The following is a 16349-nucleotide window of genomic DNA, read 5'->3' on the forward strand; positions in this document are numbered from 1 at the left end:
ATTTTGTCCTTTTTCATATTAAATTTCTTTAAACATTTTCATTTGTAGCCAAAAGAAAAAAGAAAAATCTCTCTGTCTGCATTTATATTCACCAAATCAATTCTTAATTTATCATTTATATTCACCAAATTGAAAGCAATAATTGATGAGAATAATAAATTTTAAAAAGTAATTATGTGATTATTAATTTTATTCACATATGAAATAAATGTTTACTAAATATAATGTGGAGTTGCTTTAACAAAATATAAACTTATGGATCAACTTTTTATAAATCCAAATCTTCATATGGAATTTTCGTATCATGATTTTTAGAGAATATGATATTTCATCTCATTATATGAAATCATGAGATGGAATCAGCGTAATTCGTATGTCCAAACGTTAATTCCATCTCACGATTCAATATCATGATATGGTATCGGATGGTCAAACGCCTACTGAAATTATTACATTTTGCTTTTGATGGAGATAAAAATATGTTGGTGTAATATACCACAAATATAATAAATTATAGTTGAAAATAAAATGACAAAAATGAATAAACAAATCTTTAGGCTGAGATACAGATATCTTGCTCTCTTTAAGGAGATTCAAGCCTACTGCGGCAAAATATACACCGATCCAACAGTATCACTCTTGACTTGTTTCCTCCAGGATACAACAGTCCAATAATGTCGTACAACTCAAACAACTCCGGATTAATTGAAGAGTCCAAAGCTCCACATAAGAACACATTCCTTCAACATATAAATACTCTCTTGTATATAGTGAATATAGTTGAAGATTTAGAATATTTTTCTATGTCTCAACTCTTTCTTTCATTACTACACGCTACAATATTATTTATTTTTCTCATCTTCTTTGAGATACTTCGCAAAGGAAGAAACACCACTATTTATAGGTGAGGAAGTCTTCCATATAACCAATAGGTAGAATGAGGAATAATAATGTTGGTGGATAAATGTGATAGATGTTACATGAATTACAAGAAACTAATGATCATATTAGTTAGAAAAATTAATGACCATGAGAGTTACAAAAACTAATGGTCATATAAGTTACAACAATCCATAGTCATCTTCTAACACAATTTATATCCGCTAACTTATGCACTTAATATTTTATTTTAATAATAAATTACATATACACCAACACAGTAATCTTAAGGCAAAGAATTGTGAGTGCATTAATAGCTTTAATAGGAATGGAAGAAAGATTAATCAGTAAAACCAAAAAAAAATATCTAAATTTTGAGTTTTTTTTTAGTTTCATATATTAACTATTGGTACGGTTGGGTTAGTATGACTAATATACTTTTATCTTTTATTTGGAAAAATCTTGACACATGACATTTCATAGAGATAAGATAATATTGACAAAATTAAAAAATATTTATAAAAAATAAAATTTAAAATATTTTTCTTACCCTCTCCATGACTCCACCACCATCTTCCACCCCGTTCCGCCACCCCCCCCCCCCCCCGAGCAATCCCCAATTATTATTTTTAAAAGTAAAAAATATATTTTTAAAGATTTATACTTCACCTCCGCCCCTCCCAAACCACCCAATCATTTCCCAATTCTTTTAAATATTATTTTTATTTAATAAAAGAAATGAAATTTTACTCCACCTTATCTAACCAGTTGCTCCTAATTTATTTATTTATTACATTTTTCTAGTTTGTGTTGATATGTTCTTAAATTTTTAGGAGAATATTTCTTTCTACTTTGGTACTGAATATAACATAAATAAGAATTTATTTTTTTAAAAAAAAGTATTGCAGGAAGTAAAAAATACTTTCTCAAAATCATGTGTATATATCTAACAAAAAATTAAGAAAAAAATTAAACTCGAGCGGACCCCATAAGCTCTAGAGGTACAGAAAATATATAAGTCTCCTGAGAGAAGAGTGCCTCAACCGAAAGCCTAGCTTCCATCCCAAGGAATCATTCATATCCAGTCAACTCCCATCCCAACTAGCAAGAATAACAATCAATTTAGATCGCCAAGCCAGCCAGTCCACTCCTAGGGGTGTAAGCAACCTAGCTAGTAAGAGTGACCCAAAGGCATGTCGACTCTAAAGAGGATCTCAAAGCCTCCAACCAACTAGCTCACTCCAGGGCCATAAGTCGCCAGCTAGCAAGAGTTATCCGGAGGAGTGTCAACTCTAAGGAGGTTCTCAATAAGTAGGTCTCGTGCCAACATGGATCGATGTCCACTCAAGAGAATAACGAACAGGCTCCAAGCCTGAAATGCTCCTATCCCGAGAAAGCACATAACGGTAACACACTGGAGTCGCAGAGATCGGGAGAAGGTAGAAGGTCTAACAAGTTGTGCAAACGCCTAGACTAGGCTTCATACTATTACACCCAAGTCTTCTATTCCAGTCTATAAGGATCTAGTCTATCTGAAACAATGTCAGAGACATAAAAATCTACGAGGCTCGTGAGTCTAAGGCAACACGAGCCTATCCTAGACTAAGGCCGAACATACTTCAGAAAATAAGTAATAACACTAGTAATTTAAATATCATGCAACAACACAGATACAACTAAGTAGTAGCACTAGTAATTTAAACATCATGCAACAACATACATACAACCCTAACTAGCATAGTCCTACCATCGAAACAGTGTTGATCAACCCTAAAACATGGTTTCTAAGAAGATTTGTAAGAACGACTAGGTACCCACCCACAATTCACACTAATCATCATAATTTCACATATTCATGCTCAATCTAATTAGAAAGAAAGTTGTTACCCACTTGTAGGTTGACCACACGCACTTCAAATCACAACGTCAGAGCTTTTCCTTTCCAAACGGCATCCGAGTGCTTCCACGCTATCATGATAAGAATCACAATATTAGTACGATCATTAGATATTGAAGTCATATAAAATGGGAATTGACCAACTTTTGAGTCAAATGAGAATTGTGGAACCTGCACCATAATTTTCAAAATTGACTCTGTCAAGAGGTCCTAAAGCAAGCTCCAAACTTCAGTTCCAAAATTGAACACAATATGGGGCCCGAATCAACGAACAACAACACATGAACAAATATCAACAAGAAATCCAAAAAAAGGATTGGGGCAGAAACTTCAATCTCAAATTCACCTCAAACGGAGGTTCACCAACACAACCCGATCACTCCACCTCATAGCCTCGACAATTACAAAGGCATGGGACTTTGAACTGTCATTCGAGTAGGACAAGCAATAAATCACCTTTTCATAGTTTGAATGAAAATTCCCTTGCGTCTATGTCTTATTTAAAGAAGGGATAAGACTTTTTCCATGAATGCGGAAGGCCTCGGCGAACGCAGCTAGGGCCCCGTAAACGCATCAAAAGGGGAAATCGGGTCCCCACTACCGCGATAGAGAGCCTGAAATACGTCCTTTATAAATGTGGTTAGGTCTCCATGAACGCGTCCCTCATGTCACTTGACCTCCGCGAACACGAAGACGAAATGTGTCCTTCACATGCTAATGCATATTCGCTGGTTTTGGCAAGTTCCAAAATCTCCAACGGGCGTTCTGAATTCGTTTGGAATCTTGTGCACGTGAACAAGATATGCATATCTAACAAATTTGATATTCTTGACTCAATAGAGCAATTGAAACACCCATACAAGGTCATCTCGACAAAAAAATGGGTCCCACCTCTAAACTTCATTTTAAGTAAACATCTATAAAGGGGGCTCAGAATTAGTCCGGAAGCCTCAGGATCCAAACGAAGGTTCTAGACCAAAATCATTATTGAGGAGCTCACTGCGTTGCCGATTCTCATCCGAGCTCATTTACTTAGAATGTTGACTAAAGTTAAACTTAGGTCATTACTTGAAAGTCAAAATACCTAATCAAAAAGGCTTACATCGAAAGCTTGGGGAGTCGTGTCGACCATGCTATTAGCCTAAAATTACTCCTTCCAAGCTGATGGAATAATTGGAATTGAATCTTGAGGTCATTTTGTTGAACTTTTGATCAACAATAATAGTTCAAGGTTCAAAAGCTTCAAACACGAAAACTCACACAAAAACCAAAGAACGATCAAGTGACCTAACTGTTAGTCCCAACAAGTTATAAATGACTTGGATTGCTATAGAAACACTCTAAGCAACAAATATAAGGTATAACATAAATAACTTGGAGGTTATTATAGTTTCTCGTCTAAGTATATGGGAACTTCATTAATGGGTCTCTGTTCACCTAATAAGTCCTAAAGAAACTCCGATTTCTTCAAGTTATGATTTTTCCAAAATTAGAAATTTTATGATATTCATGGGTTCTCACTTAAATTAAGTTTCTTGTTCATGAATAATATTAAATTGCATAATTTGATTATGATTTCATCTTTTCAATGATAGTTTCACGAACTCATAGCATTCAAGTATTTTATGACTCAAAATTATGCAATTTAAGATGCATGTCTCATATTATCAAATTTTCATTAATTAGGATGTTTTCCGATAAAATATCTTTTAGTATATTTTCAGATATCATGATTTAGATGCTTTTAGGTAAAAATAACTTTTAGGTTATGTTTATTTATCATGATTTATGAGCTACTCAATATTTATCGGTTATCAATATGATTTAGTAATATCATATACAGTTTCTAGATTTATGCATGTTTTCATTGCTAGTATGCTAAGCACCAAGTGGACTCTATGGATGAAGGATTCTGCTTAGCGTCCGTGGACCTTTAATAGCAATCTCAAAGTTCAAGAACTACGTGCTACCCTAGGATTAGTCTTTATAGATGTAGGCTAGTGCATCCACCTCAGCTCAGAGTTCAAGTCCCTTACATTGCAAGTATTTGGCACTCTCTTTTCAATGTGAGAGCAATACACTCAACTCTATGTAGTAGCTCGCATGGTTTATGCCGGTTTTAGTATCTCCCACAGTTTAAATTTTCAGAATATTGACCTCGTATTCAATTATTTCAGTTTCAGTATCTATTAGTTGCATGCTTTATAACTTGGTAATTGTATCAATTCATGTATTTCAATTTCATATTTAGTTTAGCATCCCATATTCATCATTTCCAGCTTTACAACTTATGATTCATATCTCACATACTCATACATATAAAGTACTGATCACATACTTCCTTTGCTTACATTTTCGATGTAGATTTGGGATCATAGTCAGACAGATCTCAACTTCCAGCCAGTAGGTGATGGGTTCTCTTATTTCGAGCACTCAAGTCAGTTTGTAGTTCTAGTATGTTATTTCTATTCGTAAGTACTAATTAAGGGGAGCAAGGGTCATGTCCAAGTGACTATGATAAGTATTACTAGAAACTTCATTGACAATCAATTAGAATTGTTATATTCGGGCTATTCTATTTTAGATTCTTTTCAGATTACAGTTGTTGTATAAAAAATTTGTTCAGAGATACATTGAACTAGTATTCCATAATTATGCTTTCGCTCAGTCATTCACATGTTCATGTTTAGTTGCTTATGACTATGCTAGTATCAAGGGTTAACTTGTGGTCACTGGTGACTCTAAGCACCATGCTAAGATTAGGGGGGCAGTCTCGAATCGTGACATCTTTGAAGGATTGCATCTAGAAAAATCACTACATGAATCCAGTAAAATCCTCAAAATTCTCATACGCCAATAATCACCACAATTACATATATCGACTTCCTCGATATTCTCTGAATTTTGTTATATACCTAAAAAAAAGAAGAAGAAGAAGAATGGAAACAGAGTAGAAATATGAAAGAAGAGAGACATAAGAAGAAGAAAAAATAAGAGAGGAAGAAGATCAACAATGATAAAAATTGTGGATAGATATAGGATTTATAAAATAGAAGAGGATGTAAGTGTTGGGGGAAATTAATGTAAAACATATTCACAAACCCATGTTACGTGAATCACAGATGATGTGTCATGTAGATAAAAAGTGGGTTAAAGTATTTATTACACCCCTGAACCTGAAGCTTTTTATTCGGTGTACACTTAAATTTTATTTCATTTTAATTATCCACCTGAACTTGTTTATTCATCCAACACATGCACCTTTTTGTCCGATTACTCCAATCGTGTCTACACGCACATGACACCTAGATAAATATTTTGCCACCTAGATAAATATTAGCCACCTAGACAAATAGATAACAACCATCAGTATCCTCACTTTTTTGTACTAACTCTCAAGTCAAGAAGGCTAGAATTTACCTGGTTAGATTTTGCAAATGGTGTGTTCCCAGAGAAAAAGTGCAGGTCTGGATGTGTGCGCTTGACATCTCGATCTATCTGTTCAATTATTTCCGTGTCCTAGAAGCAAATCACATAGAAGAATTTAGTAGTCACTTCAATGTTAAGCAACTGTCAGATTACTTATTTGCTTCTTTACCCCACCCCCACTCCAACCCACCCCACCCCCACACACTTTGTCATTGGTGTTTGTTCAAGTTGTGTGGATACAATTTTGCAATTAATTTGGCGGAGGAAGTGGGGTTAAGGATATGGGGGAGATTTATTACACATTACATTAATTGTTTATATAGTGATAGTTTTGTTTTGTTTTTGTTTGTTTTTTAAAACCAAATAATATAAGTGGTCTCCACATTCAAGCACCTTCTAATGTGCATTAAAGAGGCCGGTTGTCTGTTTCTTTCTTATTTTATTTTTACGTTCGATATCTATATTAAAATTCGATCAAATTAAATTTATAAATGATAAAATTTAATTCACATCTGGTGTGTATAGTAATCTACGTCTCTCCAATCTAGTAAGTTTTTCTTAATTTTTTCCAGCAAGTTTGTTACTTCTCTTTTATTTGTTGCAACAAATAAAAGGAAACTAGACTTTTTTTGTGTATAAAAATTCTAGGGCTTGACCAGTAGACTAATGAGTTTTTAGCGGAATTGCAAACAGTCAATTAGATAGCCCGAGTTTAAGATGTCAAGCCATCTATTTGCTACTCTTCTTTTCTAGACGTGGGTTTATCTTTTCTTGAAGTATAGCAAATCTATCATTACATATCAATAAGTAGTTTAAGAATGGTCAATTTGTCGATAATATAATTAATGTGATGTGTTGTTGATTATTTGTTTGCTTGTTTTGTTAATTCATGAATTTAGCAATAACAATTAAAATAAAAAAAAGAAGAAAATTCTAAAATTTGAAAAGAGAGAAGGGATTGGGGAGAATAAATAGCTAGAGAATAGAGAGAGAAAAATCTTTAAAGTAAGCTAAATATTAAAGAAAAATAGAAATTTTATGTATATTACCGTTGTAGCTTAATGACGTGGTAAAAAATTACTTCCTCACGCGCCTAGTAGAATGTGATTTCAAATTTTACGCCAGGTGAATAGAAAAGGTGCACAGGTTGGATGAATAAACAAGTTCAGGGGTAATTAGAACGAAATAAAATTTAGATGTACACCAAATAAAAAGCTTCAAGTTCAACGGTGTAATGAATATTTTTGCATAAAAAGTGCTTAAGTGGCTCAAATGTTGGATGGTAGAGATATTCAATAGGTAAAAGTCCTACTTATGTGCCCAAACAAAATATGTGGACAACTTTGAAGGTCTTGAGTGACTTGAACCATCTAATTTTTACATGGGGACAAATTGCAGAATTATGGTATGTTTTAAGCCACTTCCCTTTCCCATTTCAAGCTTGGAGAAGTTGTCCTTAGTTTTCTCAAAATATCAGTACGTTATGTTCAAGCATACATGATACCAAACTGTACAAGTCACCAGATTTACATACTCTCCTACTTAAGAAAAATCACTACTTAAGGGAACACAAACAATCAAACAATAGCTGTGGGTCGTTTAACAGTTACTTTAATGAAGCTTGTTGCTTACTTGGATACAACAGCAGATGCAAATAACTCATCAGCTAGAGAAGCAATTTGATCAAGTGCTGTGTTCGGGTCTAATGCTTTCAGCTTAAGCAGACTACTGACAGCAAATAGTCCCTATGATGCAGTCACTTTCTGATATCCCAGTGGCCAGCTTTACCAGTTTCCAACTGCACAAATTATATATCCTTCCATTTTACAAGGTGTATGCTCCCAAAATCTCTCTTATTTTCGTTGAAACTGAAACTTTTTGAGAGACAACTGGTGCACAGTCTGAAGTTTGGTGGATAATGGGCCTGTACCTTAACCCTTCTCCACTTAAATACTAGGATTCTGCCGGTGGCAGAGTTCAAACTTGTGATGTACACCTAATCCACACATCATGCGTTGTGTTCTAACCAATAGACGAAAGCCCCGAGGACTTCCTGAATTCCTCCTTTGAGGAACCAAAATCTCTGAGGTTCCTCACAACTTTTGGTAAAAAGGAATTCACACAACAAAAGAATATCCAATTGGTTGTACGAAAGAACCAATTTATAAGCATCTGGTAAGCAACTGTCCTTTCTCTGCAAAAGCAAAAGGTTGAGGTCACATTGACTGCAGTTGTAACAGCTCATTAAGGATTATGACTGGCTTGAAGACTTCCAAGTAGCTGGAAACATGTAGTTATTATTGCTGAACAGAAGATACATGTGTGCAATGTGCAGCAGAAGGCTCAGCAGAGACAATCTGTTGATTCAGACAAAATCCATTTGACCAGATTTCACATATAGCATGGGTATTTTGTCTTTGAAATCTCAAGAGCCTGAAAAAGTTGGACACAACAGTTAGTCTCAAAATAACCAAAAGCCTACGATTTAGTGGTCCTACAGAATTCTAGAGTAAGACAGGGAGAGACACATTGAGAATGCACGACTTGATTTCTCTTTGAAGCTACTATGGTTAAACAGTGTGTACGCATGTTCCAAAATAGAAGATAATGCAGATATTACTAGAATACAATCTCCCTAATTGATTATAATAGATTATTGTGCATTCCCTGGACCTAATTCATATATTATATCATATTTACAAATATCTTAGACAAAATAAATGAAATCCACTATATAAGTATTAATCAACAAGTAGGAAACCGACCAAAACAATTTAGTTCAAGTGAGTAATTAAAATAAGAAACTTTCTAAGAAGACAAGTCAAAAGACCAAACTGTCTTCTTGCAGAAAGTACTGCTTCATCCCACATTTGTCTTCAACTGGTCTGCTAGACAAGTGGCAGGTCAGAAAATGCAATGTCTTGGGACTGAACAAATTTCTAAAACAATAACACTTAACCCAAACCCCATTTGGCCTACATATGCATTTCCTTTGATCCCGTGCAGAAGTGACAAATTGGAAACACAATATTTGGGATTGCGAACGAATTTTCTCCGCATTGATACTCCCATCTAACTTCAAAGAATTATCACTCTCCATCCCATTTTCTGTGGAGGTGTTTGACTGGGTACAAGGTGTTAAGAAAGAAAAAAGACTTTGAACAACTTGTTTTAAAATGAGATTTATATGGCTATAAAATCATATCATTAGTAATATAAATTAAAACATTAAAGTTAAATTACTTCTGATATAGAAAGGTGTCACTTTTTTGGGGACAAATTAAAATGGGAAGTATGTGTTATAAAATGGCACAAAGGAGTAACATTTTGAGTGTGCCTGGGCACATGTGTTCATCTCGTTGGGAGGTACTCTCAATCAAAACCATAAAAAGATGGGAGTTACAGGAATTCAAAACACAGACCATAATGATCTTTGGATTTTAGACCTATCACTCATGTTTATAGTTTCTATAAGATATATGCAGTTGGTTTTTTCTGCTCAAACAATTCTTTGAAATGGGAAATTGGAAGGAAATAATTGAACTGGATAAGTCAACAAATCAGCAGATTCAAATGAAATTTTGAATGTTAACGAACGCGAGTCATATATCTGAGCGGCAAGAATGTTGAAAAGACAAATGAAGGAACAGGGACTTGGAGCATTCTGAGCCAGTTGAAAGATCTGACACCATGAGATGGAAGTTGGGGGGAAAATGCGATATTTCAGTCAAGTCCTTTATGAGAAGCTTTTGGTGAGAGCAGAGGAGGTTATTTCTGTACAGCCAATTTGGATTCCTAAGGTGCCAAGGAAGCTGTGCTTTTTCACATGATTAGCTGCTATAGGGGTGATTTTGATAGCAGAAAGCATTAGGAAAAGGAAGTTGTTTCTATCAGCTGGTGTTACTTATGCAAGGAGGTGGGCGAAGATGTAGATCATCTCTACTACACTGCAGTCTGGCCATAAGACTGGTGGAATATGTTCAATTAGGCTGGTATGTTTGCGGTGATGCCAAATTCAGTGAAGGATTTGTTGTTTTGCTGAAAGTTGGAAGAACAGGCATGGAATGTTGTTCCTCTGGCATTGACATGGATCATTTGGAGAGAGAAATAAGAGGGCTTTTGAAGGGCTAGAATTGAGTTTTGGGCAATTAAGGAGTAGTCTCTTATCCCTTATTTATATTTGGTGTGCCCTTGTAGTTTCGGATTGTTTAAAGGATTGAATGTTTTTTGTAGAGAACCATTCTTCACTTTTAGGTATACTTCTTGTATATGCCGATTTTGACCTTTGATTTATGAAGTGAAACAATTTAACTGACCAAAAAAGAAAAAAGAAAAAAGAAACAAGCAGTTGAGGAAAAGTTGGTACATAATCCCAGCCCATAGTAGTGCTTTTGAAATAAATAGAACTTACCTTACTGATCAGAAAAAGAGTGAAATAAAAAGCAGGGAAACATCGTATGAGCATGGCAAGAAATTGCTTTCGTTTTATTTTATTTTTTACAAGTAATATAAGACTATTGATGTAAAGGAGTTGCATTTAAGTAATGCCTTTCCAATTGCAGTGAAGCATCAAATACAAAAAATAAATAAGAGATCCATAGCCACAAACTAAAATTTTTGGGATAAAACCATGGGGATTACCAAAAAGATCAAATGAATGAAAAAACAATCATATGACATCAACTTGCCAATCCAAACTACACACAAAAGGTAAGGCAGGGGTGGAACTATTCCAGGAAGAAAGGTAACGTTTGTTAGACCCTCACAGAAGTAGTATAAGAAGTAAAACTGTTACAGTGCTTTGCATCACCTGATAAATTTTGTGCTTAGTCAGCCACTTGCTGCCTGGATAAATTTAAATCCAGCTCTGCCAAGCCATTCGCCTGAATAATCTAATTTTCAATGCCACATTCCACGTTGAAATGGAAAAGTCTTTTGGTGGCTCACCTACATTTACAGGTTGTCCAATGCTACAACTGAGGAACTGAGAAGAATAAGCATCCATTATCCCAGTGTAGTCTGATCTCCATTCCAACCTGAAGTTTCTTCCCTCTAATGATTTTTCCCCATTTTCCAATGAGATTATAGTAACTCCCCCGCCATCTCAACTTCATCAAATAGGTATCACCAGTGTGATCATCTCGAGCATTAATATTCATCTGATGCTCATTTCTCAGTTGTTCTCTGGCTTGCTGTGACCAGTAAAAAAGAATATGATCTTCAACAGCCTTGCCGGGCAAAGTAAGAAATGGATGATTGGTATCCACATCAGACAATGTAAGTGCCTTCTTAATAGGCCAATTATCCATTGCCGAGGCTGTGGCAACATACCGCTCCTGGGGTACTGAGAAGAACAAGCAATCATTTTCCCAGCGTAATCTGATCTCTTTCCCAATACCAAGTCCCTTCTGCCGAATTATTGCTCCCCATTTCCCAATAAGGTTATAGAAATTCCCCCTCCACTTAAATTTCATTATATAACCTTCGCCAGTATCATAATCTCGGGCATTTACATTCACATGCTCCTCCTTCCTCAGCAGTTCTTGTTGCTGAGGTGTCCAATGCACAAGGATATGATCCTCAACTAATCGACGGGGCAGAGGGAGAAATGGATGATTGGTGTCCACATCAGAGAGCGTCAAGATCTTCTTAATGGGCCAATGGTCTTGCACTACCGGTGCTGCAACCATCCGAATTGGTGGGACTGCAACAATCTGCTGCTTTGGGACCGAGAAGTAGAAGCATCCATTTTCCCAACGTATTTTAATCTCTTGCCCTACATCAAGTCCTTTCCCTCGTACAACTCTGCCCCACTTACCAATCAGATTGTAATAGCTTCCCCGCCATTTCAACTTCATCACATACATCTTACCTGTATCATCATCTCGGGCATTAAAATCTATTTGGCCTTGGGTTCTCAAATGCTCCTGTTGTTCTGTTGTCATATGCAACACAATGTGGTTCTCCACTTGTTGTCGAGACAAAGTGAGGAATGGATGAGTGATATCTACATCAGACAACGTCAGAGCCTTTTTGATAGGCCAATGATCCTTCATTAGGGGTACACAGCTGTAGATCGCTGCTCTTTTCATTCCTACAACAACCACAGATACGAATCAAATTATAATCAACAACCGCCTAAATTGCAAGCCTTATAACACAAATAAATTTAACGACCAACATTTCAATCAAGTATGCCCTTAACCCAAACTACATTCAGAGGATTTACCTTAATTAGACAACATTTACCCTAGCAGTCAGCCTACCGCACTCCCCTCAAAATTTAACCTAGTACGTGATTAGATTCCAACATACATCACGCTAACGCTAACAACAAAATCATTTTGTACCAAAATTCTCACTTGATCATTAATTTAACATAGTAACAAGACAGAGAATACATGGATAAACTTATAATCAATTACTAATTGTTTCAGACCTAGTTAAAAATTAAATAACTGCAAAAGAAACAGACAAGAAAAGCTCACTGCTTTGAGACCAAAACACAGTACACCTACTCCTACTACTACCACTAAGCCTTAATTCCAAACTCATTGGGTCTGATATGTAAATCCTCAACACCCATTCAAATCTAACACCAAACATGCCCAAAAAAAAAGAAAAAAAAACTTGAATGAAAACATATAAAGTCAATGATAAGAATCTTGATTTGCTACATTAATAAATTCATAAAGGCATCAGCTTTGATACTTAGACAAGAAAAAACAAAGATGATTCTAAGTTGTTACCAAAGTGGCAGTATGGTGAAGAAAAACGCTGAGAAAGAGATAGTTATTGGGGATGAGGTTAAGTATATGTGTGGATATATATTAGAGGAAAAAGTGAATCTTGGATCACAAGGGTTTGGAGGGCCAACAAGAAATAGTATGATGAACAACACATTTGATGAGAAGGAAAAGCATGTGAGAAGTGGTTTGAATTGGGGGAAATATAGAGGTAAGAAGGCAAATTGTCATGTTTTGATGATTGGGGTGATGGATGCTTTGTGTGAAAGAAGAAACAACAAAAGAGGGTCATTGGCCGACCCAATTGGTGTGATTAAGTATTTTACACAAAAATACCTCCATTCTACTACTCTTCTTCCACTTTAGTTGTTGGGTCAATCAATTTTTTTTTTTTATTTCTTTCTTTAAATTTAAAATTACATTATTATGTTTTAATCAAGTCCAAACGAGTCCTCAGTTTCTATTATCTTGTGGAATTTTTTATTTTGAACTAGTCATGAAAATTGACAAGTAAATACATGTGTTATGACAACATTTTTTCTCAAAATTGTAATTATGGGTCTCGTAGTAAATGAGAAAAAATAATTAAAATCTCCCCCCTCCCCCCACCCCCAATCTTTAGTCTTTGTAATTTTTTCTTCGTATCTAACTTTACTATATCAACTAAGGTAAAAAAAAAAACTAAATATTGAGATTGGGCAATTTCTATAAACCCATTCAGTCAAAATAGAATTACTTATATGAGTAGAGACTAAGAAAGGTTCTAAAAATATTTCAAGGCTCACGTAAAACTTCATAAAAATATAAGGAGTCACAAAAGACAAGGTAGATCTTGGATCTAGAAACGCATAAACATCATGTAAGACTCGCTACATACTACTGCCACATCTGGAGAACTCTCTTGATCATGTTGAGTTTCAAGAGCATAAAATATTTTGTGACGTTGTCCGCCACTAGAACTAGATGAAACACCCTGTTAAGTAGGTCGACCAAAAGAAAAATAGACTAAATTTTTCGATGACCATATTCGCCCTTGTTAACAATCCCTTTCAACTTTTTTACTTTGCCTTTTGAATCTCCAGATAATTATAATGAATGTGTTTAAAGTATTGTATCAATTTTTTATCCACAAACACTTTAAACTAATTAATTAACTATAAATATATAAAACTATTATGTAAAAAGTCTTATTATATATATTTTGAAAATTAGAATATTTATGAATAACTACTATTTTTATATAAAATTTTATTTTCACTTCATACATAACTTATCCACCATTAATCTAATATTATATGTTTCACCTTTTTTTTTCCATAAAAAGAAAAGAAAAGAGTAAACATCCTATTTTATCACATTCATTTTTAAAGATGAAAATTAATATATATGTAAAATTATAAATACGAAGCCAAAAAAAAAGGTACAGATGAGCAAGGTAGTTAAGCATTCCATTTTATTTATATCTCTATAGTGAAACTGAACATTTGAGCATATATATAAATTTAGAGCAACTTGCTTATAAAACAAAAATTCAACTATATGAAGAGAGACAAAAAAAATCTTATTATAATTCTTACTACAAATAAGTATAGAACTAACACATCAAGTTTCGATGCTTCAGTAATTGAATTCTTGTCTATTCTTGTGACTGCAGAAGGGAATCTCACAACTTTCGCCTCAAATTGTGACATTATTTCACATGTTTAGAGTTCCTACACACAAGAATTGTAGGAGTGGTAAATAAAAGTTTTTCTTGAAAAAGTTAAAATTTATAGAACAAAATTATGGAAACATGAAAAGTCACATGAATTATTGTTAAAAGAAATATAAAAAAGATAGAGATGAAATTTAATTTTAAAGATATATGAATCTACTTTAATTTCTTGTCTATAAGGAATAATTACTCATTTTTATTTTTATTTACATTTGTGTTAGAAATTTGAAAGGTCAAGATTATGAAATGAGAATAAGAAGATTATATATATGAAAATTATAAAAGTTTTAATTTATTAGATGGGCAAAATGGTAATTCAACTTTTAAGTTTTGAGCTTCCTGCTTATAATAATACTAGATTTTGAAAATGTGTGTTGCACATTTGTCCCTTGTAATTACTACAAAATATATGCATACTTAAAAAATTGAATTTCAAAATAGAAAATATATTTGTATTGCAGGCTACTTAGTATAAATATTCGTAAATTATTTCAATACAGTTACAATATGTATAAATAGTTATCATAAAATTAAGTAATCAAAAGAGAAAGAGTGTAACACCAAATTAGCTAATGAATTCGAAAATAAAATGAAATAGAGTAGACTAAAAACAATAAAATAGCTAATGAATTCTAAAACTTTTAAATAACAAAAATTAAAGAGAGAAATAGTTCTAGTTTATAAGAATAGAGGAACTTCCTCAATAACTAACAAAAGTATAAACAAATCTATCTCTTTTTTATTGCATATGTGATGAACAATACATTCATCAACAATTATCCATCAATAATTATACATTAGAATAACAAAGCGTATGCATCAACAAAAAGTAATTGTGTTGAACAATGTGTCAGTGTAATTACATCCACCAATAATCATTCATCAACAATTATACATCGGAATAACTAAGTGTATGCATTAATATAAAGTGATTTTGAAGATAATTTTTTGGTATTTATAGTTACAAGTTTGGAATTGTAAAAGTCATTTAAAAATTGATGATATACATAACGTCTATGAGAATTAGATTGTTTAAAGTTGGGAATATGTAAAGTTTCTTACTAAAATCTAAAAAATATGTGTCACATTAAGATGTCTGGTAATTCAAAGGACATTTTTGTTCTTTAATTTTAAAGGATATTTCGGATATAATTTACTGCCTTTTGTTGTTACGAAACACTTCATCTACCGAACTCTATTTTAGAATAAAAAACAAATTAAACATTTCTCTAATTAATCCTACCTAGAAACATAATGGATTAATATTATATAAGTATTGTTTAAGTAATGTTTTATTAATTAGTTCTTTAATAATATTTAAATTAGTAAAGAGTAGAATCATAATCCTAATTTAAAGTTAAGATCTTCACTACACATTTTTTCAAAAAAAGTATAAAGATTAATTTATGTTTAAAAATTAAAAGGAGTATATACTCCTTAAAATGAGTATAAATAATCTATGAGATTTTTTATCCAAATATTTTTTTTTCTAGATAGAATAAATGAAATAATAAGTTCTAAATTCAATCAATAAAAACATAAAGTTGCAGAATATAAAATTATTTAGCAATACTGTTTTTCTTCTTCAACGCTTCCTCTTCTTTCGTTATTAGGGGTATTTATTTACAAATATGAAATCACACCATGATTTTATTTTCATACAAGTAGTAAATCATTTATAAAT

At 33.5% G+C, this 16349-nt stretch overlaps 1 protein-coding gene and 2 long non-coding RNA genes across 3 annotated transcripts; all 3 read right to left on the reverse strand.

Moving 5' to 3' along the window:
- Nucleotides 1–538: 538 nt before the first annotated feature.
- Nucleotides 539–3076, reverse strand: LOC138339510 (uncharacterized). The gene is made up of 3 exons (XR_011212291.1): nt 2948–3076; nt 2771–2847; nt 539–740 (listed from the first exon to the last, which is right to left on the reverse strand). It is a non-coding gene; the product is annotated as an uncharacterized lncRNA (long non-coding RNA).
- Nucleotides 3077–5326: 2250 nt separating this feature from the next.
- LOC138339509 (uncharacterized) lies at nt 5327–6329 on the reverse strand. The gene is made up of 2 exons (XR_011212290.1): nt 6197–6329; nt 5327–6120 (listed from the first exon to the last, which is right to left on the reverse strand). It is a non-coding gene; the product is annotated as an uncharacterized lncRNA (long non-coding RNA).
- Nucleotides 6330–7613: 1284 nt separating this feature from the next.
- Nucleotides 7614–13315, reverse strand: LOC101250859 (uncharacterized). The gene is made up of 3 exons (XM_004250697.5): nt 12955–13315; nt 11016–12299; nt 7614–8638 (listed from the first exon to the last, which is right to left on the reverse strand). Exon 2 carries the CDS (start codon nt 12295–12297, stop codon nt 11176–11178), a length of 1122 nt encoding a protein of 373 aa, XP_004250745.1. The 5' UTR covers nt 12298–12299; nt 12955–13315; the 3' UTR covers nt 7614–8638; nt 11016–11175.
- Nucleotides 13316–16349: the final 3034 nt, after the last annotated feature.

This window comes from Solanum lycopersicum, chromosome 11, assembly GCF_036512215.1.
Source record: "Solanum lycopersicum chromosome 11, SLM_r2.1".
NCBI lineage: Eukaryota > Viridiplantae > Streptophyta > Magnoliopsida > Solanales > Solanaceae > Solanum > Solanum lycopersicum.